This window comes from Oxyura jamaicensis, chromosome Z, assembly GCF_011077185.1.
Source record: "Oxyura jamaicensis isolate SHBP4307 breed ruddy duck chromosome Z, BPBGC_Ojam_1.0, whole genome shotgun sequence".
Lineage (NCBI taxonomy): Eukaryota > Metazoa > Chordata > Aves > Anseriformes > Anatidae > Oxyura > Oxyura jamaicensis.
This window is the reverse complement of record NC_048926.1, coordinates 74,211,547-74,235,304: the sequence shown is the minus strand read 5'-3', so window position 1 is coordinate 74,235,304 and position 23,758 is coordinate 74,211,547. Positions and strand designations below refer to the sequence as shown.

General features: G+C 39.2%; 1 protein-coding gene across 2 annotated transcripts in view; it reads right to left on the bottom strand.

Moving 5' to 3' along the window:
- Window positions 1-13,907, bottom strand: part of SUSD1 (sushi domain containing 1) — a 49,866-nt gene extending 35,959 nt beyond the window's left edge. The window contains exons 1-7 of one of the 2 annotated variants that reach the window (XM_035310626.1): window positions 13,694-13,907; window positions 11,859-11,987; window positions 10,480-10,635; window positions 9,656-9,808; window positions 8,248-8,424; window positions 5,805-5,984; window positions 3,646-3,825 (exon numbers count right to left, since the gene is read on the bottom strand). In XM_035310626.1, coding sequence (XP_035166517.1) covers window positions 3,646-3,825; window positions 5,805-5,984; window positions 8,248-8,424; window positions 9,656-9,808; window positions 10,480-10,635; window positions 11,859-11,987; window positions 13,694-13,784 — 1,066 coding nt within the window. In that variant the 5' untranslated portion in view covers window positions 13,785-13,907. Of the gene's footprint in view, window positions 1-3,645; window positions 3,826-5,804; window positions 5,985-8,247; window positions 8,425-9,655; window positions 9,809-10,479; window positions 10,636-11,858; window positions 11,991-13,693 lie in introns of both variants that reach the window. The other variant, XM_035310625.1, reaches the window with a different exon arrangement.
- Window positions 13,908-23,758: the final 9,851 nt, after the last annotated feature.

Below are 23,758 nucleotides of genomic sequence, written 5' to 3'. Positions count from 1 at the left end.
ATCCTTTTCACTGATGACTATGATTATCCCAATTGTCTGATAGAGTTCTTATTCCTACTGGGCTTTGAATCAATGCCCACAGATGTGAGTGACACCTTTTCTATTAAACTTGCAACTGTTGACATGAATTATTTACACGTGGCTGGGAACAGAAATTAGTAGGAGAGCGATCATTAACCCATTCACTGATGTGTGGAAATTACTGACACCACCACAGAAACATCCCAGCTATTTTTCTGTATCATCCCTACATTGTACAACTGAAAATGTAAAACCTGACATCTAGCTAGAGGGGAAAATAGCCATTGAGATTAATGACAAAGCACAGGAGAAAAAGATTAAGGACAAAGCACGGGAGAAAAAGGGAAACTGAAAGCAAATGAAAAACATCTCTGATTAAAAAAGACAGTAAGCAGAACCTCTCAGTTGCATGGAAGTTATATTTGTTTTGGGTCTGCAGTTAAATAATACCCAAAAAGATGGTCCTGCCCTATTTATTCCAGATTCAGATTTTGCCTTTGATTTCTTTCAATACTTTTCACAATATAAAAGTATTCATTTCCTCTTTTGCAAGGTTTTAAAGTGCACAGTGTGAACAATCTCTTGTGCCTTCACTGAGCTGATTCATCAAACTGCTCCTCCTTCTAAGCCTTCAGAACTCAGAAGAAGCATTTATAAGAAATCAGCATGTATGTAGCAAGTATCCACCATCACTTAGGATTTTCAGCATTGGCATACAATACACATTTACTAGGACGTGGCTCAAAAATAGCAAGTATTCTCTTGATGCTTTTAATATATTCATTATCATAATATTCAAGTTCCACAGTATTATCTCAACACAAGCACCAGAGTTGTAGATGCGCAACTAAACTCTTTGTAGATGGTGAGCCACAATACAGAGAAATGAAACAGAAAATTAACCTTCAGTGAAAGAGAGACAGCTGGTGTTGCATTGAGTAAGGAGCACTGTAAAAAAGAGCATGCACATACACAATTATGACATTGAAGAAGCTCCAATATCAGGATCAGATGCAATGTGTACTGGTATAGAGAACAGGGGAAACTCCTATTTGAGTTCCAGGATCACAGCATGTTGGGACTGAATCATCTCATCCTCTGTGCATAAGAATCCTACAAACTGCTGACAGCCCTTACTGCTTAACACTACTGTGGAAGGCAACTCACAACTGATCAGTAAGAAACCTGTGCTGTCAGACTTAGCGTAATAGTGAAACAGAGGTCACATTTCCCTTGAGACTACCAGAAGCTATTTCTTACTGCCAGAGTTTTGAATGCTTCGCCAGTAATGTGCATCACCTTCCCACACAGGTCAATCCACTCTTTTTACATATCCATGTACTTTTCCCACACTTGTGCAGCAGTTGCTTCTGTTGCAAGGACTGTATTTCACTTAACTTATCCATGACGTTTTAGTAAATGCATTTCTAAAAATATAAAAATATGGAAACATATTTAAATACTGAGAAGCTATTCTTTAAAGCAAACTTGTATTTTATTTTATTTGGATAAAAATAATGAAATTGGGTAAACTGTTTTCCTTTCTTAGGCACTACCTTATTGTCACTACCCACACCCATAGATGCTGAACACAGCATCGAATACTAACTACCTCCACAGAAAACAGACAGCGAAGGAGTTTTCTGGGATCAGAATAATGAGGAGCAACTAACCCAGCATATGTGGTCAAACATTTGCATCAAAGCTCACTAAAAGACAGGAACAGCTCATTTTACACTTGCCTGTTTCCTCTCCCTGCCCGTCTCAAACACATACCCTTACAGACTTGGTAATGACATACACTCCATTTGCAAGTGAAGATTTAGAAGCAAGCATCTCAGATGCATAACCAAGGCACAAATCACCTTTTTTTCAGGCCTTCTCACAACTATGATGAATCTACTCAACAAAAAAACAGAGCAGGAAGGTTTCATTTTATACATTTCCGTTTCAGAAAAAATGCAACTGTAAATCTAATGTTACCTTGTGTAACATTTCCTGCTCACACCCAGAACAATCTCTGCAGCTAATACAAATATTACTACCAATAAAGCTCAGGTTTGTCAATTTCTTCTCTGTAATTCATAAGGAATAAATGAAGCTTCTTGCCTTAGACTATCTTTTATTCCACTGCTGCATGCTATTGTGCATTATAGCCAAAGCCCTTCCATTACACAAACTAAGTCATTATTCTCATAAGAGCATCTTATTTTCACTCTAAAAAAAATTCCCAGATTTACCAAGGAATGTTCTGCTACAAAAATAACTGAAACCATGCATTCCTACTCTACAGAGGAAAACAGCAATTTTATTTCATTTGAAAGACACTTGTTATGCTAATGAATGTCAAAACATAGTAGTTTAAGAAGTTGGAGACTTTTGTACTATTTTCTTATGATTTTTTTCAAATACGTCTGTACTAGTTAAACTATTTTTAAAGCGTTTCCATTCTACTTGTCCATAGCTATGACCTTTTTTTGCTGTCCGATCCAACAGCTAGAGCTGGAGTTCACTCTTCTCCCTCTCACAACACCCCTGCTGAAATCCACAGTAAATCTGAGAGCGCAGCTTGCAGGTTCAGGCCCTTCAAAGCTTTACAGTGTTCAATGCATTCAGAAAGGAGAGCGACACAAATAAAGTATGAATCATGACTTCTAACATCAGCAATTCCATTTTTATTAGGGTACTATAAAAAGTGAGAGACCTGTTTGTCTGTGTGCTCATTTTAAGTGATGTCACATGGTTTACATTTACACTGAGTACCCATGACATCAAGTGAGGCGAGAGAGGCCACACTCTATGTAAAGGTTTGGTCTGTGAGGTGGTAGCAGACAAAGCAGTCCAAGGGACACTTGCAGTCCCTCTGGAAAACATATGGCTGCTACAAAACTATAGGAGCATTACCATCTGCAGAAGACAGCAATGCTACTTAAAACCAAGAGAAGGACAGTCATCAAGATACCTCTTTTATACAGAACAAAACCGAGGAGCACAACTGCCAGAGTCCAAAACACCTGCTAATTCTCAGCCATTATTAAAATGTCATTACATCCTGTTTTCAAGCCCACCGTATGACAGCACCTTTCTTACTTATCTCCCTTCTCAGGATTTGTTTTTTTGTAAGACAGTCCTCCTGGAATGAAATTTGAGAAGCCAGACATCCAGGCTGGAAAGGTCCCCAAACAAACTGCCTCTGAGTATGAGGAGAGAAAAAAAGAAAGAAGTTTTCAAGTCCATTGCTCCTACTATAAGGTTGACCACAACAAGAGTATCAGGCCCAGAAGAGAATATTACTAAATGCCACCTTCTCAACCAATGATGTTTCCCTGTCTTTTAGGGCATAATGTTCTCAGTGCAGGAATCAAACTCCATTTGCATTAGTCCTTTTCTGTTTGAAATAAAAAGCAAGGCAGATACAGCAAGGTCTAACCATGACATTCACTAGAAATCTCTGTATGGCTACCATTCTCTTCCTTGCCTTTTCTGTCTGAAAGTACTATCATGTTCTCTACATTGCAGGTTAAAAAGGCGTATCTTGCTTTCCATCTACCCTACCTTCAGAACAGGAATTAGAAACTATTTAAATAGCACACCCCTACAGAAATTTCCTTCAGTAGTATTTACCTTTGCATACATAAGTAATATTCTCCCACTCTTGATCCACTGTGCATTCTGAAAAATTCTTGTCTCCATTGAAATAATATCCTTCTTTACACCGATAGTACACTCTGCTCCACAGAGTGGTAGCGTTATCCCAGATCATTTCTGTGTGTGGAATCAGCAAAGGTCTGCCACAGTCTATTTCTGGAACAGAAAAAAATATATATAACAAAACCTGAAAATGGAAACAAGGATGACCTGTCAATGAATTTAAGGAGATGTGAATAGTCCCAGCAAACACCACATTTTTTCACTTCCTAATGACTTCTAGAAGTCAGGTCAGTGTTTCAGAACCTGGAATTTCACGACTTGAGAATTTATAAAAAGGTGGAGCATTTATTCTTCAAGATTAAAAGTAAAATAAAACAACATCCTGTTTTGAAATGGAGAACAAGGATCTCTAAGCAATTTTTTAGAAATGGAGCTATCTTCCCACAATACTCCACCACGTTATTTCTTTATTTTTCCAATCATTAGTAACCATAGAGCTGAACAATGGTACGTGGTCCAAGGAGAGACATGGAAGAACAGCATCAAGAGGCTTATGTTCCCTTGCCAGTGGATTTAACACAAGCTTTGAAAAAAGAAGAGGCTGCTACAGACAAGCAGAAACAGTACTTCTGGGGGAAAATCTGATGGATTGTTCAGACCTCTGGAGAGGTAACTAGAAATATATGGTAATCTGATTCAAAATTAGTTTATTTACTTTACCGTTTTCAAGGAACTATAAGAATGAAAAAAAGAATATCAAATCAATGGAAGAATATTATTTGGAGTTAAGATTCCCTTTCTAATTAATAACCTTTCTAATTAATTGCTTCATTTATGAAAGCCAACTATGTAACAATTAAAATCTTATCTTCAGTAAAGCTTAAACACAGAAAACAAGGCTTTTAATCCTCTTCATTAAATGATCTGAAGTGATTCTGAAATTCTACTTGAGAAAAAAAGGAAAATAAAGTAAAAAATGAAGACTGTAGAGTAAAAGTTAATCGTATGTATTGCGATGTGGAATACACCTACCATACATACCTTTCCATATGCCAATGTGTATGAATATGTGTATCAATTACAAAACACCAGAAAAAGTTTTAGAATAACTAATTTACATGCATAGAATGTTTAACATATAGAAGAACAGTATGTGATGAGATACAAAAATTACTGCTCCTTAATTTCAGCTCTCTGCCTACAGCTATCCAGTAATCAGACTGAAAAGCAGAAATGCGGAAGTACATACATGTGTAACACAGACAACCTTTTATTTAAAGTGGTAACCCTAAACAAGAATATTAAGAAGATTTTAATAGTAGAGAGTGGTGAAACACTATTTTTTAAAAAATGACTACATTTTATTGCAATGAACATAAGACTTGGCCTCACAGGACTGAGCTGATGAGATATTAATTGTCCTGCAAATGCAATGCTGTCAGTGTAAAAACTGACTTGTGTCACACTGACTGGGACACACTTGTGTCAGTGTAAAAACTGACTAAAACTGTACTTACCCTCAGGCCACATAGTCATTAATATTAGCTCAATAGTAACCATACGCTAGAAATTTTGTTGGGTAAAGCACTTTTTCTTTTAATGTTACTTTCTGTTTCTTTCTTAACAAGGAACTTGTTAGGCTACATTCTTCCAAATTATTAAAACAGAAGGGATTTATGAGTTATGTCAAGTAACAACAGCATGGTTCAGCAACCTTAGTCAGCAACTGGAAGATGTATTGGAATTTTAAGGAGAGGCTAACTGCTAATAATGATTCAATTTCTGAGTAGTGGCTTTGACCACAGAATAGATACTAAGCTAGGAAATAGCAGCAGTTTTGGCTGAATTTTCATCTCGTGGAAATCCCAATACCTAACATGCAAAAAATACTGAAAATGTAGGTCTTGTCCTTAGAACATTAATTTTTAAGAATTACTGCAACTTCATTAATAACACAGATTAAAAACTGCTTAAAATATGGCTGTTGTTTTGTGATTGTACTTCATGTGCCAGAAGACCATATAAACCAAATTCCCAGAGAAAGTTTCTCTAATTAATGACTGTGACTGCTATTTATACTGATGGCTGAAACAGTATCTATCCTAATTAATCCAAAGGCAGATTTGATTTACCTTTGCATACCAAATCAGCGCCATCCCACTGTCCTTTGGCATTGCAGACTGCAGTCTGATTGCCACTTGCAATAAAATAACCATGAACACAACTGTAAGTAACTTTACTTCCATACGTGGTCTTGCTTGCAGATGCTGGACGTGCATTTAGGATAGAAGGTGGAACCCCACAGTCAACACCTATGGAGAGGACAGAAGAAGAAAATGAACTGTTCTGCCCAGAAGTAATGATGGCTGCAGTCCCATTTATCAGGTTCATTTGCTGTTATCAATTCCCTTCTCCTGCAGTCACCAATTTCTCCCTCAAGCCCTCTGTGACACTTCCACCGCAGCTGACAGAACTGCGTCTACTCTGGAGCTGCTTCCAAACCGAGTGAGCTCCGTTTGCCTTTCCCTCAGAATGTCATGCAAGTCTGTGACTCTTTCCTCAACCTGGCTGTTAATATAAAGAGAATGTCCTGGGTTTTTATTATCCTTATGAATCTCCTGCTGTTGCAAACCAGATTAAGGGCGGACTTCTGATTCTATGCCATTTGCATGAGTCAGAGGGAGGCAGACAAGCAGAAACTCGTTAGAAACTGAAATTTTTAAAAGTGCAGAGATACCAGAAAAATGCAAAGCCATAAAAAGGTTGCAACATGTGAGACAGAAGCTTCTTCTTAAAGCATGAGTCTACATGATGTTCAAAACACACTGTAATTAATAGCTGCTCTATTCACAAACACACTAAGCTGGCATTTACAAATGCACAAAGAAGTCAAGTAGCACGAAAAAGCAGTATGTTTGCTATGATGTCCATTTTTCTTAAGTAAGCAACTGTCTAAAAGGCTTTCATTTAGCATGACAAAACACCATTATTCAACAGTTTAATTATGACTCTCCACATACAACACAACTTCCTAGAAAACTGACCTTTCACCTCAGATTTTTGTTATTACTATTTAAAGCAAGTTGTACTCTTAGAAGACACATTTTACACATATTTAAATCAGAAAAGGAGTCTGTTCCACTTTCTGTGACTTAATGTGAAGTCAGACATCTTACCAAGTTTGGCCTAGAATCAACTATCAGTTTTATCATCACATAAAATAAACTCCTAAATTAGCATAGGAAGGAAGAATGAAGACAAACTTATTGATTTTGCTGAACAAGACGACATTATACCAGGCCAGTAGAAATTCTTCAGTTAGCTGTGATAAGGACTCATCAGAGAAATTGTCAGAGCTTAAGGTGCCTTCACTGATAGAAAAAAAAAAATCAGGCATGCTAGTTTTACAAAAAGAGAAGTTCTACTTGAAATCCAGGAAAAGAACTTGCAATACAAAGGGGAAATAGTTTGTCATTTCAGACTCATGGGTTGTTTCATGGGTTTTGAGGTGTTTTATTTCATAACAACTGGAAGTGTGCTCAGAAACTCCAAGCTGACCCGTTTGACTGCAGGAATTCAAGAAGTAACATGACCAAAATATCAATGAAGAATATTTATAAAAAAATTAATGGTATCAATAATTCACAAGAGCTGCATTCCACAAACTTCATTTTAGGGACATTTTGAGACTTTTAGCACTTCCTTTTTGTTTTTTAATTCACTGTCCTTAGTTGGGGGAAAAATATTATTTCAATTCCTTTATTTTCAATGTCAATATACTTTGTTACTGAGCAGTAACTGCTACTAGTAATATAATATTAAATTCTTTAACCTTTTCTTTCTCATGAATTTTCTAGTGCTGTTTAATACTGCACTTTTTCCAGACATCCTCCTTTAGCTTCCTTTTTCTTATTCATGCACACATCTATAAATACTACATTCTGTCCACTCTCTAAAAATAAAGGAAGCAGGAAAGTACTGTAAACCACTCTCTTCTCTAGTTGATCATTTTCAGGATGACAATCCTCCTCTCCCCTGTAGAACTGTTACACTTTTCTTAACTAGCACTTCTAGTGTTAGTTAGCTAACATGCAGACTTTCTGTCTACTCACAAGAGGAACACAGAATCCTGCACTGGTAAGCATTTCACCAGAATGAGCAATCAGAACGCCAAAGCAAGTAGAAATTTTAAAGAAGCTCGGGAGGAAATGCATGCTTCAGATATCTAGAGATGAGGGGTGGTACAGATGCTGCTTCTGCAACTACAGTCAACCTTTGGAAAAAGCTTAACAAGTTGTCAGAGAAATCTTGCCTTTGCCTAAAAGGTCACTGATACCTTCCACCTCAGTGGCCTTTCCCACAAATTGCTACAGCAGTCTAGATGCTTGCTAGGCCTCAGCTCACAGACACAAGAACACGCTATGGCATCTATAAAATATCAATAACCTTCCTTCCCCCCTTCCCCATCTTTTTTTTAAGCTATGTCTACTGCCTTTCACAAACACACTTTGCCATCCATATACCCCTTTAGTTGAGAATTTAGGAAAGATTTAAAACTACAAAAACTCTTCTCACCTTTACAGTGTAAAATGGCAGGTTCCCAAGCTTCATTTGCAGTGCAATATGAGAACTTTCCCTCATTGCTGTAAAACCCTTCTTCACATTCATAATGAACCGTACTGCCTGGTACCGAGCTGTAGTTTCCTACAATGTAGCCATGCTCCATTTCAGGAGGGGAACCACATCTAATTTCTGCAAAAGAGTGTTAAGAGCCTTCACAGCACAAAAATCACAACAACCACTTTAAGAGCTGCCAGGACAGCTCCATCACAAAACCCACCTAGCCTGATCAGTCTGAGGGGTCACCAAAGGAGAACATGAAAGCTAAGGAGATGCTGTGGCCATGGTCTGAGGAACACCATGATCCAAGTATATCTTTACTAACATACAGCTGGAGCCATGCACAACACCAAGTTGTGACAGTCTCATTACAGCAGTGGCAGAATTATTCTTCAACCTGAGAGGCAAACTTCAGGCCCTAACACAGACAGCTTTTTTTTCCTCATGCACACGGAAAGCAAGGCTCTACAGACAGGCTGAAATCAAACGCTCTGCCCCTCAGTCCCTGCAGCCCACTGAACCAGCCTGGGGGCACACACAGAGCTCCTCCACTTCACCAGGGGCACGCACGGTCAGCACCAACACACCGCAGGTAGCAGGGTTGGTTGGTGAGATGCAGGGTACTGCAATTCTGGTAAAACAAAGCAGAGCATTCCAGCTGGGAAAACTGGGCAAACTACAGGCAGTGAGTTTTACTGATGGTTCTTGCAATGACTGGGAAAAGAGCTGCGTATAACTAAGGCAGTTCCTTCCAGCTGGGTTCTTCAGGTACTCTGACAGCTAGAGTAACACTGCTAGGCCTTCGCATCTGTGAAAATTAGAGAGAAAAGGAGGAGCAGTTTCACACTGAATGTTTTTTTTTTTTTTTTTTCCCTCGCAGCAAGATAAGCAGCGCAGTTTATTCATGCAGGTGACAAAGTATGTAACAGATGGGTAAATTATTATTTTATTATTCGTCTCCCCTAGGGTTGTTTTACTCACTTGACCTTTCTCACAAGCTATTTATCCTCTCTTCCCTTCCCTTCAAGCAATGTGATTACACAGGCAAGTGGATTATGCCATATTGCCTCCCTGTTCAGAAATAACTATGTCACCTTTATGGCACTATTAAACTTTTCTGACGCTGCACATCTGAATGACTGTCAAGAGTCTATAGCAATCACATACCATGTTGACTCCAACATCTTGGTATTACTAGAAAAAGTTGAACCCAATAATAAGAAAAAAATAATCATACAACAGGTCAAGTCCGTAGATAGGGCTTCTGTCGTGCTGCTTAAAAGCAAAGGTCATAGCAGGTACTACCAGATCAATACAGATTCAATTTTACCTGCTTGCACACACAGCATCCAAAGACTCTCACCTTGGCAGGAAACTTTGTTCCCATCTGGATGAAAAGAATGTGCTCCATTTTCTAATTTATAACCATCATTGCAGTAACACTTGTAGCTTCCTTCAGTATTTACGCATCTTGCGTTGTGACCACACAGTCCAGACTCCTCACATTCATCTATATCTAAAAGTTTAGAGAAAAATATATGCACATCATGCCAGATTTTTAAAAATTAATTACCATAGCTCCCAACTTCAAAACAAATACAGCATTCCCTGAACGGTTCTATATAACTCCTGTTTGCTCTTCTGGGAAACAAATGAGCTTATCATGCCTGGTGCTCAAGCATCTGGAAGGAGGAGACTCTCAGAATTTTGTAGCTAGCTGTCTTTAAAATGTTTTTTGTTTCACCTGAAAAATAATATATTTCTAATATATTTCTTGCTACAGCAATTCCACAAAAATACCATTGCTGCAAATATCTTAATCACAACAGTCCATGAACTCAACAAAGAGCAGACTCAACAAAGAGCAGACTAATAACCTACATTAAACAAGACAAGGACTTTCCAGAGGGAAAGATAAGTATCATCTTGTTTTCTTAAACCTAGATTATTTTTCTGGAGATATTATTGATTGAGTGTGACTTTGAAGCAGTAATTTACGGTAGCAGAGTAAAGAATGAAAAATTGAACCAATTAATAGCTGTTAGATGTTACATAAATGTTTGCATCACACAGCAGAAAGTACTCTGATACAGTTTCAGGAAGTAAGTTCTAAAAAGACAAGAAAGACTTGTGCAGTAGAAAATGAAGTTCTGCATTCCTGGTGATCAAGATTCCTTGTGTGTCTACCTGTACAGTTCGTGCCATCGTTGGGAATAAAAGTCTTGTTGTTGTTAGAGGCCCGGTATCCATCAAGGCAAACACAGTAAAAACTTCCATGTGTGTTGTGACACAGTGTGTGATTTCCACAGATCTTGTTGGCTCCTATCTGGCATTCGTCTTTATCTACAAGCATATTTAAAATACATCAGAGATATATTAAAAATTAGATTACCCACCTTGTCTCGCTCATTCTTATGCAATCAGACTTCCCTTGGCTGTTTTTCTTTCAGAGTTAATTGTGAGGTAAACACCACTTGAAAAAATTGAATATTTGGACCAATAGAGTTTGTTGTTCCTGAATGAAACTATGAATGAAGTTTCAGGACACAGCTCAAGTTGACCTAAGGGCTGTTGAAATCAGAGGGACTGCTCTTCCAGTTCCAGAGGTTCCTCCTTCCAGCATGCACTGTCTGCAGCACTTGTGGAACTTGTGCTGATCTTCCTCCACTCACTCAATGGGCAGAGAATTAACACGGCAAAATATGCAGCTAAATGAGGTAACTGGGCCCAGTGGGTGTCAGTGCTTGTGGAGGAAGGGGAAAAGATGGAATGGAAGGCATCAGAGGCTGAGGACCTTCCCCCCTTTGCAGTGGTAAGCTATTACATTCACTCAGACAAAATATTTGATGTCAGCCTCTGATTCACATACTGATTTGGCATGTATGAGATAGTACTAATAGAATGGTATCAATTACAGCCATAAAGAAGTGCTAAATAACACTCTTCATGTAAGATATTTACAGTTAAGAAATCTGTGTATATAGGCACACTATTATTATGAATAGCATTTCAGCTTATAAAGCTAATTTTTAATTGTCTGGTAACCTGAGATAACTGAAAAAAATCAGTAAAGAATGCTAATTTTAATTGTCAGCTTTATCATCTAGTTCTCAGTTCATGATGATTGAAAAGAATATTGAGGTGGAACCAACTTTTTTTGTTGTTGTTTTGGAGCTAGGATAAAAAATTATTCAATAATCCATTCCAATACACTGCATTTTGAAAGCAAATGTTTGATAAAAGCCCTCATTTTCTGAGACAAAATGAATTTACAGTTCTTCATTATAGATCAGAAACTGAATAATAATTCAAAAACTGAGTATAAAACAATAGTAACATTCAGTACGAGTGAAGTACTGCTCACAGCTAGCCATTAAAAAAGAAAAAAAAGAAAACACATGCACACACCAAAAAAAAAATCCGCAAATATCCTAGGTTTTGGAATTTCTGCCACAAAATCAGAAATTTCTTATTGTATTTTGAAGAATTCAGTAACATTACCCAAGAGAGGACATTTTAAGAATGTACAATTTCCTATCATTTTACTATGTGTTAACATAGCCTACCTTGACAATGGGTTCTTCCATTCCCCACAAATCCATAGTTACAGATACAGACACTTTTTCCTTCAATTTGATGACATGTAGCATGAATGTGGCAAGTTGCGCAAACATCTGGAACTGATCGATTCAAAACTGCTTTAAAAACAGTTAAACAAACAAACAAAAATACATAAAGTTGGTCTGCTATGGGTAAATGGTACAGAAATTCAATTGGAGGAAAATCCTGATCAGAATACATTGAACAACACCCTATCTCCTTCTACCTCACTTTCAAGCAGGCAGGAAAACCAAAGTCATAATATTCAAACACACCCAAATATATGTATATATATATATATGTATAAATAAAATATCTATACTGGACAATTTCCCCACCTATTGTTTCACAACAAACCAACCAGCTTTTCATGACAGTTGTCAGCAAAGCTTATGTGACATATAATGATTAGCTCTATTCAATATTGTTAATCTTTCTCCACCTTCATTTGCATTCCACTTTTTTTGGTTTTGTTTTCTTTTTCCTTGTTTGTTCCATCATTTTTTTCCTCTTACTTACACATGGATGTTTGGGCTATTTGTTGGTCTACTGGTATCTCACATCATCTGTATGTATATGGTATATAAGCTATTCATAAAAATGATGTTGAGAATGCTGCCAACACAGAAGTTACTTTATTAAAATCATCTTAAAAATAATTTATGAGTAATTTAACAGCTTAACACACAATACCTAATTTATATACTTTGATAGGGCTGTAAACATTCATGAAACTAGCATACAGTAAGAACTTACTCCCCTATTTGTATTTGTACTTTTTGTGCATTATGTGCATTTCTGTTTTTTTGCTAAGTTGTTCCCATTATCTTCAGACTTGCACTTTCCAAGCAGCAAACCTCAGAATGGATGGTTTGAATGCAGATAAAAAGCCTGTATATGCTTACACCTGTTTTATATTTATAATTTTATATTAACACACAGTGTAGAGTTTGATACCATCTCAGCATGTTGGTCACAGCAATATGGTCCTTTTACTTTTGTAAGACAGATAGGACTGAGACGGATGGTGTGGTTGTTACAAAACAGAAATCTCACAGCATATGTTATGCCTGTGACAAAATTCTGTGTGTTTCTACATAGTTTCCAAATACGTAAACATGACTCTAAGGAGAAGGCAGCTGAAAACTCTAGCTAGCTTTTATCTGTCTCAAATTTATCAGAAGGGCAGTTTCCCTGTCCACGTGCACAATGTTTTCATTTTCCTCGGCATTCGCAGGAAGCACGACGGGCTCCCACTCCTAACTCCCAGTGCCTGCATACACTTCTCTGTGCTCCTGGCGAGAACAGAAAACAAAAACCTGTCAGCACCTCACGGTAGCCAACATCGATTAGAAAACTACTCTTAAAAACAGCCACGGTACAAACTCCCTCGTGGTGCTTCAATCTTCTGATAAGAAATGGGAGTGTCTTCCTCAGATTGCTGCTCCGGGAGATAAAAAAATAAAAATAAAAAATTCCACCCCCTTACTAATAAGAGACGAAGCTGTACAACCCACTCCCCTCAGCAGCCCCCAGGGTCTCTCAGTGGGGCACAAGCCCCGGCCCTCCCGGGAGCCCTCTGGGGGGCACCATCCCCACCGGGCCCGAGCCCCAGCCCCACAGCACGGCCCCTACTCGAGGCCACCACCCCGGGGACACCTTGGGGGCATCCCGGGGACACCGCGGTGACACCGCGGCTCCCCAGACCCTCCGCTCCCGTCCCCTCCTTGCCCTTCCCGGCTTCGGCTGTGGGACGCCGCCCTCACGGCGGCGGCGGCACATGGAGCCGGGCCGCACTTACCCCGCCGCCGTCCTGCACACGGAGCCAGCACCAGCACCACCACCAGGACCACCAGCAGCGGCTCCAGGCTTCGGCCACCCCCCTGGATCATGTCCCCGCCGCCTCCGAGCCCCTCAGTGCTGCGCAGCCCCGGCACCTCCGCATCCTCCCCGCCAGTTGGCGTCGCGCTGCCCCTAGCGCCAGCCCCCGGGGCGGCCGACCCTTATCACCGCCCCCGGCCTTCCCCTCGGACAGGCCCCTTTCCTCCCTCCGCCGAAGAGCCTGTGCCCGCAAAACTTTCTCTCTCTCTCCTTTTTTTTTTTTTTTTTCTTCCTTTTTTTTAAATATATATATATTTTTTTCTCTTCGCTGGCACAACCCTTTCCTTCCCCAGGACGCCGCCTCTGCCCCAGGCGGGCGGGTGGCAGTGCTGATAAGGGCTCCGTGGTGGCCAGCCTTCAGGGAGGAGGGGGGGGGTGAAGAGGATGGAAGGGTTGTTTATGATTAGTGGGAAAGGGGAAAGCACCTCGGGAAGGTCACACCTCGCCCCGGGTGCCAGCCCTGCCATGTCGCTGCCTGCCATAGAGCCCCCTTTCCCCCAGCAGGAGCTGGACAAAATGGCGGCACTGGGCCCTTGGTGATGGTGGCCTGTGGAGAGCGGTGGCTCAGCAGCTTTTGGGCTGCCAGCATGTCGGGTTCTATAAATTTAATGTGCAGTACGTACCTGTACTTGGAACTGAAGAGTGCTTTTCCCCTTGTAGGCCTTCCTCGGCACGCAGCAGTGTCCCCAGATGCTGTTTGTAATCAACACCTGCCATGCTGCCTGAAGTAGTTTCTGGTGTATGGCCAGTAAATCTCCTAAAGCTCATCACCACTACAGTAGAAAAGTGCCAAGGAGAAGAATGGGGGAAGCCTTAGATTCAGACCACTTTTTTGTACTCTAATGAGCTTCCTGAAGGAGTTTCCTCATGCACTGTGTTGGCTTTGCATTGATGCCACTAAGGTAGTTAAGCCTGCCATCGAGACTGAGTTTAAGTAACGTAACCTCATCTTTCACTGCTGCATCTGCTGTGTTACAACAACAAAGACCAAGCAGTGCAACTGATTTCAATGGAAATAAAATCCAGTTTCATAAATCTACAAGTTTTATTGCTTTGCTTTTATTTATATAAGGTGATCACTTCCTATATTCCCAATTACTGTTCTGTCAGCTTAAATATGTATACATTTTTAACCAGTTTCTGCTACTCTTAGACATCTCTACCAGGACACAAAGTGACTTGATTCACTGGCAGTGGCCAAAGGCCTCACAAGTGATCCTTCTAGTTAAGATACTAAGTTTTTGTCCTGTACAACAGTCTCCCAATAGTCTTTTTAATCTGGATCCAGATGTGAATCAGATACTGAAAAAAGTCACAGATCACATTTGGTCTGTGGTCACCTGCCAAGGTCCTGAGTTACTTTATTTACAAAGAGAAAGATTTGGGAGAGTAAGGTAGATCAGTGTCACAATATGCTGATCCATACAGCTTGGGCAAATTCAGCATATTTCATACAAAAATCTGTCTCATGAAAATATGGGAAAAGATACATAATTTCTGCTCCAGAGAGCATAATATTTTTAATCTTTTCCCCGTCAAAATTAAAGGATCCAGTTTGTAATGTTAATATTTCTCTTGACCCCGACAACATTACATCTCACTACCCAGCAGGCAACTGTACCAGTATTTTCTTCCATTTCTCTTGTTTGTGATAATAAAACAGTTGTGATGGTCAAAGTCATTGAATTAATCCAGAGACACGTTGAAGTTTCCTGTGTGGCTTTTTCCTTGCAGCTGTCTAAATTGAGATAATCAAAACTCAAAAAAAGGCAAGCAGGATTAAACATCTTCTCCGTTGTCTGCATTTGTTCTGTCTTCTTTGCAGACAGTGAATGTCACTATGTCATCTAAATCACATTCATTTTGTAAGGATGTTTGCCATAGATTACACTGCTTATTCTGACATATAAAGACAAAACATTCAATAGTAATGGTTCTTTCAGCAATCAGATTTCTAAAACACAGCAACCATCTTCAGCCAGACTAAATAAATATAATTCATCCTTGTTAACACATTACTTAGCTTTTCATAAAGCAGTTGCATTCTCAAACAGCTTGCTATCGAGCACTTCTTTCCAGCTGGCAATGAAGAGAGTAATGGTAACTTGACAGGAGGTTTGTTCTGCCTTCCTAGCCTATTTAAAAATGAGTCGGATTAATAACTGTTTTCTGGTTATCCACATTATTTTCAGAATAGGCAACTGCAGTTGTTGAAACAGAAATAACCGAAAAATTGTCTGGCCCTCTTCAGCTTATAATGGAAATGCTTTAGTAAATATTGCATGGAAGAAAACCATTGTCCTGTAAGGCATTTTGCTACAAAACAAAATATGAGTATTACAAAATGAGTATTACAAAACAACTTGAGTATTACCACCTCAGTTGTTTGCAGCTTATCTATGTGTGCTCTCAGGTGTCATTTAATGCCATTATCTATGCCATTGTCTCAACTCCTGACAAATGAAGCCAAGACCAAAAAAAAAAAAAAAAAAAAGAAAGAAATGGGATCTTTGTGATAGAATTCAAGTGCAAGATACCTGAATTTGATCAAACCTTATTAAACCTTAAATACTGAATACTTCTGTAACACTTCCATGGAGGATAGGCCTTGGATGAAATAGACATCGGAGCATGCCATATACATCTCATAGCAAGAACGTGTTAGGTGATAAAGCCTGCTGACCGTTGCTGCTAATCAGAAAAGCAGTTTTACAGAGCAAAAGGGCTGCTATCTGTGGGTTTCAACATAGAAGTCAGAGCCCAAACTGAGCTTTGCCACAAGCTCACTGTGACCTCAGATAAGATAACCCCTTTCTGCCTGTCTTGGCTTCTTCCTCCCCCATCTGCTGTGAAGCTGGGAAAATACTTCTACAGGGGTATCCCCAGCGTTAATATCTTAAAAGTGGGTCTGAGGTAGTAGAATGTAAGCTATTCTGACAGAAGCTTTGATGTTACTAAAATCTGCCCCCATTTTTAAACTGTAAGGACAGAGGACTTAGGCTCAATCAGTTTATGTGGAAGCACACTAGTGTTGCTCGATCTAGGAAAATCATGCAGGAAGGCTGCTGACTTGACAGTGCTGCTGATTGTTCCATGCTGCTGTATGCAAGTTGTGTCATTTTGACAGCAATGCTGACTGAAGGTAATAGTTAAGAGGAGAGACGGAGAGCCACAAAGTAAAAGAAAAGAACAGAGTACCATGCAAAGCAGCACTCCTTTTGTGTGTCATTTCAAAATCAAACAAACAAACAGTGTTGTGGTTTCTTGAATTCCAGATAGATGTACAGACATCTTTTCTTTTCTGATCCTAGAATACCAGGTAATATTGGAAGAGAAAGAACTGAGCTATGAGCTTAATGCTCCCTTTGCCACATTTCCTGAACTCACCCACAAGAATTCTGGCTTTGTTATGCAGCTGAGCAAAACTTGGTAACACCTTCTAGTTATGGCAGCAATTCATGGCCATTTCTTTGATGGGTACAGAAAGAAAACCAAGTCCCATTCATTGTAAGTACTATCCTTCTCTCTTACCTTTAGCTTTGCTGCATTTAAAGGCAAGATCAGTGTATAAGTGCTATGATCATTAGATGGGGTATATGACATCTTAACAAACTCTGTAATCCATGAAATACATGCGTATGGGATTTTTGATTATGAGAAAGGAAAACAAATATTGATGAAATCTTATAAACCAAACAGTTCTTTTCAAGTATCTAAGGATTCCTTTCCTACAGTTGCTTCTTTCCCTATAGACCAAGTATATTTTGTCACCAGGTAGTTTATTTGCATCATCACTTTGTAGGATGGAAGAAAGAGGGAAGAATCTGATAACCAAACCTTTCATAGTAAATACCTTGACCTTTGCTCACAGAGTTGTTTCATAAGCAATTTAGCTTTCAGATACTGTTTATCCATTGTAAAGAAACCTTTGTTATCTCAATTAGAAAGCACCTCAAAGTTACTGTATTTTTAGACTCTGGCAACACAAAGTCAACAGGATGACTTGGAGCCTCAGATTCATAATATTATGGATTCATTTTTGGCATACAAAGAGAGAATGTTTTTGTTTGGTTAAAACAACAACATGAGCTCTGCTCTTTGGTCTTTCAAAATTCAATTAAGTATAACTCTATTATTTCTACATTTACTGGCAGAAGAGAAAGAGGCCCTGGGTGAGGACATTTATGTGTTGTCATAAATTGTAATAAAGATATAAAATTGACATTTCTAGGGAAAAAAAGGCCACCTAGTCTTTTTGTTGTTGTTGTTGTTGTTATTAATTGCAAAACTGAGATCCTTGTTTCAAATACTTTACGATATTCCCACAAGACTCTTCAAGTCTATCAGCAATGCAGCTAACCAGAAATTGGCAGTAAGATACCATTTATCACAATATTAAAGGTTGAATTCTATCTAGTAGTGAACATCTGTTATTGGACTGCAAAAAGACAGTAGCTAAATGAGAAAATCATTGATCTTTATTCAGATTTTGCCTACTACCTGCTTCTTCCCACCAGGAAAAGTATGTATTAATCAGTATTACCTAAATAAAAGCTAGTGAACAGAGATATGCTTCAAGAGGATGGGAAACTTCTCTATGGAACCAGAAGAAAGTATTTTGGAGATAGATGTTATCAGTCTAAATGGCCCTAAAAGTCTGAAGAAAAGACAAACACAATGACACTGGTCAATTGTTTTCTACAGACCCAAGATTAGGGAGATTACATCACTTCCAATAAATTTGTATAAAAATTACTAGAACATAAAATTATAAAATTACTAGAACATAAGCATTTAATACAAGTATTTGTTGGCTTTCAGAGAGATTTTTTTAAAGCATTGTCTAGGATTAAAATATGAAGATAATACCAAAATGAAACCATTCTTTAATTATCCCTGGTACAATCTCAAAATTAGGCTATTAAGTGTTATTGTAGATGGCATAATAGCTAGGAAAACCAGAAAATGTATTTGAACCTCATACCTTCATGGAAAATCATAGAATGATAGAACGTCTTGGGTTGGAAGGGACCTTAAAGATCACCCAGTTCCAACCCCCCTGCCATAGGCAGGGTTGCCACAAACTACTAGATCATGTTGGCCAAGGCCCCATCCAGCCCAGCCTTGAACATCATCAGGGATGGGACATCCACAGCTTCTCTGGGCAACCTGATCCAGTGCCTCACCACCCTCTGACTGAAGAATTTCCTCCTCACATCTAATCTAAATCTCCCTTCTTTTAGTTTAAAACCACTCCCCTTATCCTGTCATTATCCAGTTAGCAAAGAGTCGTTATCCATCTTTTCTATAAGCCCCCTTTAGAATCATAGAATCATTAAGGTTGGAAGAGACCTTCAAGATCATTTGTTCCAACCGTCCCCTTACCACCAATGTCACCCACTAAACCATGTCCCTAAGCACCACGTGCAACCTTTCCTTGAACACCCCCAGGGACGGTGACTCCATCACCTGCCTGGGCAACCCGTTCCAGTGCCTGACTGCTCTTTCTGAGAAGAAATTTATTCTAATTTCCAACCTGAACCTCCCGTGGCACAACATGTGAGAGTTACCTGTGAGAAGAGGCCAACCCCCAGCTCCTCACACCCTCCTTTCAGGTAGTTGCAGAGAGCAATAACGTCTCCCCTGAGCCTCCTCTTCTCCAGACTAAACACCACCAGTTCAGTCAGCCGCTCCTCACAGGACTTGTGTTCCTGGCTCTTGACCAGCTTCGTGACCCTTCTCTGGACAAGGTCACAATGAAGTCTGCCTGGAGCCTTCTCTTCTCCAGGCTGAACAGTCCCAGCTCTCTTAGCCTTTCTTCACAGGAGAGGTGCTCCTGCCCCTTGATCATCTTTGTATCCCTCCTCTGGACTTGCTCACACAGCCCCACATCGCTCTTGTGCTGGGAGCCCCAGACCTGGATGCAGCAGTCCAGGTGGGGCATCACAAGGGCAGAGCAGAGGGGCACAGTCACCTCCCTCCCCTGCTGGACACCCCTCTGTTGATGCAGCCCAGGACGCAGTTGGCCTTCTGGGCTGCAGGCAGCCACTGCTGGCTCATGTTGAGCTTTTCATCCACCAGAACCCCCAAGTCCTTCTCTGCAGGGCTGCTCTCAAGAAGTTCTTCTCCCAGCCTGTGCTCCTCTCTGGGATTGCCCTGGAAGTAGCTTAAAGGTAAGAACTCAAACAGCGTAACCCACTACTGGTTACTCTTGAAACTGAAGACACTCATTTATCAACAAACATAATAACTGGATTTCAAAATGGTTGAAATTGGGGTTCATCTCCTATCAAAATCTTTAACTAGTCCAGTACCTATTAGTCCACTGAATTGTCTGAGAAAATAGGGAAATGTGCTGAAACATGTAAGGGAAAAACATGAACAGTGAGACCATTTATGCACTTGTCAAGATAATTAGAGCCTCAGCAAGAGAGAATTTGAAGCTAGTCACTCTAAGAATACACACACAAAAAGAAAAATGATACATAATGCAACCAAACTTTGTATATTAAGGAAAATGTAGAGGAACTTATGGTCAATGCATATGATAGAGTGAGTACTCAGGTAACAAATCTTTTTCAAAAACGTAATGTGCTCTTAAGTAGAAAAACTACTTTCATTTTTAAAAGAGGAAACTTAGTTGCATAACTTACAAGCTATTTCCAAATTTGTTGACCAGATGAGTTAAATTCTGCATACATGGGAATGGCATTTTGCTGAACACACCGAGTTGCAGGTACTGAATCTCATATTGCCATTGGGCAACTTGGCCATGGGAAAGAATTGGAAATAAGAGGGGAGAGAACATGCTGGAAGTGCTGAAAAAGCAGCTAGTGACATTCCAGTGTTCTTTTATAAGATCTGAATCTCTTCATTTCCATCCTTTCTCCACACTTAACTGAAAGTTTTCAATTAGAAAAGAACCCAACTAGAACTGGACAACTAATGTCTCCCTCTCAAGATATTTGTGAACATACTGCGTCATTGCTTATGTTGTGTATAACCAACATAGAATTGGGTCTAAGGGAAATTGCATCTCCAGCTTTCTTCTATTTTTAGGTCCAAAACATCTGAATTCTTGTTGCAAGTGGTAATAGACCAAATGCCACTCTTGACGCAGATCAAACTTTTCAGGAAAAGTTTAGATTATCTCTTGAACATTAGAAAGGAAATCTGTTTAAATGTGCAAGTTTTTTTTTTTTTTTTCTTTTTTTTTCTTTTTTGGGTAGCACCCCAGCTGAATCCATGGTTGACAGCAAAGGCATTGCTCTGGAACTGGTCTCTGAGAGGATTCACTTCTGAGATCTCTTTTCTCCTCTGCCCCTGCCTCCTGTGTTTCTCTGATATATTTTACCACACAACTTTCCTATCTTTCCTTTAGACACCTTTGTACTCCCCTGCTATACTCTGAAGAACTCAAAGGCAAATATATCTGAACTTAACAAAATACAAAGTGTGTGGGTGCAGTGCTCCATTATTATTACTGTTTTTGTTTGTTTGTTTGCTTGCTTTTTAAAACATACATTGTCTTGTTCCCAACTCTGTAAATTCTGGGGCCGTCGTGTAGACATTTGGGAAAGGTCCCAATAATATGAGATCTTAACTGTTTGCATATTCACAAGTTACTGCCATTTCTGTTCCAGCTTGTTAGTAAAAGAATAAATTCTGGTACCAAAAAGTTTATAACCATACTGTTTAAAAGTAATTTTCCATTTTCCAAAGTAGATGCTTACATTTAACTATTTAAGGAAAAACAATTACTTGGGATTATATTCAGAGGGTGTAACAACAGTAGACGTGAATTTGAGTTGGGATTTACGTTTTTGGTTGTGAAAGAACAGAAGAAGACAGGTGGAGACCCACTGTCTCCAGAAAGACCTGGTCAAAGAAGTGATGTCAGATTTTGACTATCAAAACCTAGCACCAAAATGAAGCATTACACTAAAGGAGTACACTTCTAGCCCTCAGATAACAAGCATTTTGCTCAAAGCTGCAATCCCTTCTAAACTGAATTTGAATTTTGTCCCCACAAAAGCATTTATATTCAGAGATCACTAACAGCTTAGTTAATGCCAGATTTGCTCAATGCTCTAGTCCTGGCCAAGAGACACAAGCAGTCACTAAGCACACATATGAGACTTTAAGGTTTGCTAGGCTTGGACTCAGCAGCTAGCAATGAAATCCTTCCCAGATGGGCTGAGAATTTTAGTTCAGCCAGGGGGCACTGCACTCCCCTCATCATCCCAATACTTGCATTGATTAGCCTCCTGCCCATTCACCGTTATTCCTCGATTTTGGATACATGAACAACAGGGTCTAAATTAGTGTTGTGTAACACACGGAAGGACAAACAGAAGAGCATTAAAGAGAAGCAGTCAACCAGAAAGTTGAGGAACAGGAAGCTAAAAGCTACATCTTTTTCAGCCAGCATTTAAATTTTGGAAATGTTTGTGCAGGTGCTACAAGCTTGAATCCTATGGTTATAGAAGGGTACAGCTAGGCTAAAGAGAAAAAGATACTTGATTGATGAAACCCCAAGACTTGAAGTCTCTCATCCCTGTCTCAGAGAAAGAAGCAGTCATCAACTACTGAAATGGATCAGAGTTGTTTCCCATCCTACTGAAAATGAAGATTTCTATCCTGTTCAGGTGTTGCTGAACTTCAACTGTTGTTGAAGATGTGCTTTAGTTCTCTTAAGATACATTTGATATAAAATGCATTTTCTTAGATGGCCATGGTTGCTAAAGAAAATAAAATCAAAAAAGGAAATAAGACATTATTAGGTGCACAAATATAAGACAAGAATAAATCCAAAGCAATAGACAAGAACATAGGAAAATTCAAGAGAGTACAGATCTAATGACATTTATTAAAAGGCATGCTACAACAACTAGAGTTAGGAAAAGAGTTAGGTGTATATACCAAGTAATCAGCAAATACACAAACTTAAAGAAAACCATATATTGTAGTGTAAACAATTTCAAACTAACCATGCACTACAGAATTAGAAAAGTTTTGTTTGTTTGTTTGTTTAATATTACATCATCTTTGCACTTATAATATAAATCACCTCAACAAACACGGAATCCTTTTTCTCCAATGCCAGAAGCTGCTTTACAAATGAAAGCTGGTACTGTTGTTTATTAAAATATACATGACAATTGATGTTTTTATATAAAAGCATTTTACACTTTCATTTGTTCCCCAAAACAATTTTTGCCAGGTTTAAAAAAAGGTTACAAATATTTACAGCATTTTCTTGTGTTAGATGAACATTTTTATAAACCAAGAAGGAACTTTTATGAACAGATAATGTAAAATGAAGGAATGTCGGTAATTCCTAGTCATGCTTTTGTGTGTCTTGAATACAGTACTAAAAGTAGCCCGTTAACCCCGTATCCTACACCATTTGCTTCACTTTATGACCTCATTTTCTACTAAGTGTTTCATCCGCCAGCAGCAGTCTCAACTAAAGGCCACTTTGTACCAGGTCTTCCCATCAGAGAGAAGCTAGAGAGAAAACACACATTTTCATAGCACATCTCAGTAAAACCAGTATAGTCAGTCTTTGATCAGAGAACGTGATGCGCTGATTCAAGAATCTGCTTGGTTAGAGACTCTAACTTAATGTGCTGCTGCAGTTCTAGGGTGAAATTTTGCTGAAAGTGGACAACATACTCAAGAAAGATTGGAAAGTGCTTAAAATGGACTAAGTACATAGGTGGTTAGATTCCCACTCATCGTAAGTAATGCACAGTTTCCAAGAAATGAAAAACTGTTTACAGTGGTGACATTAATCTAAGGTAAAAGCTTTCATCATCTATCAAGGACCTTCAACTACATAACCATTTCATTCGTTGGGGACTGCTCCTGGCACAACCTGTTGTGGCAATTCTAAATTGGAAATATGTGGATTATGCTTGGATTCTGACATACTGCAGTACAAAATAAAATAAAATAAAATACTGCAGTGGTAAAGGCAAAG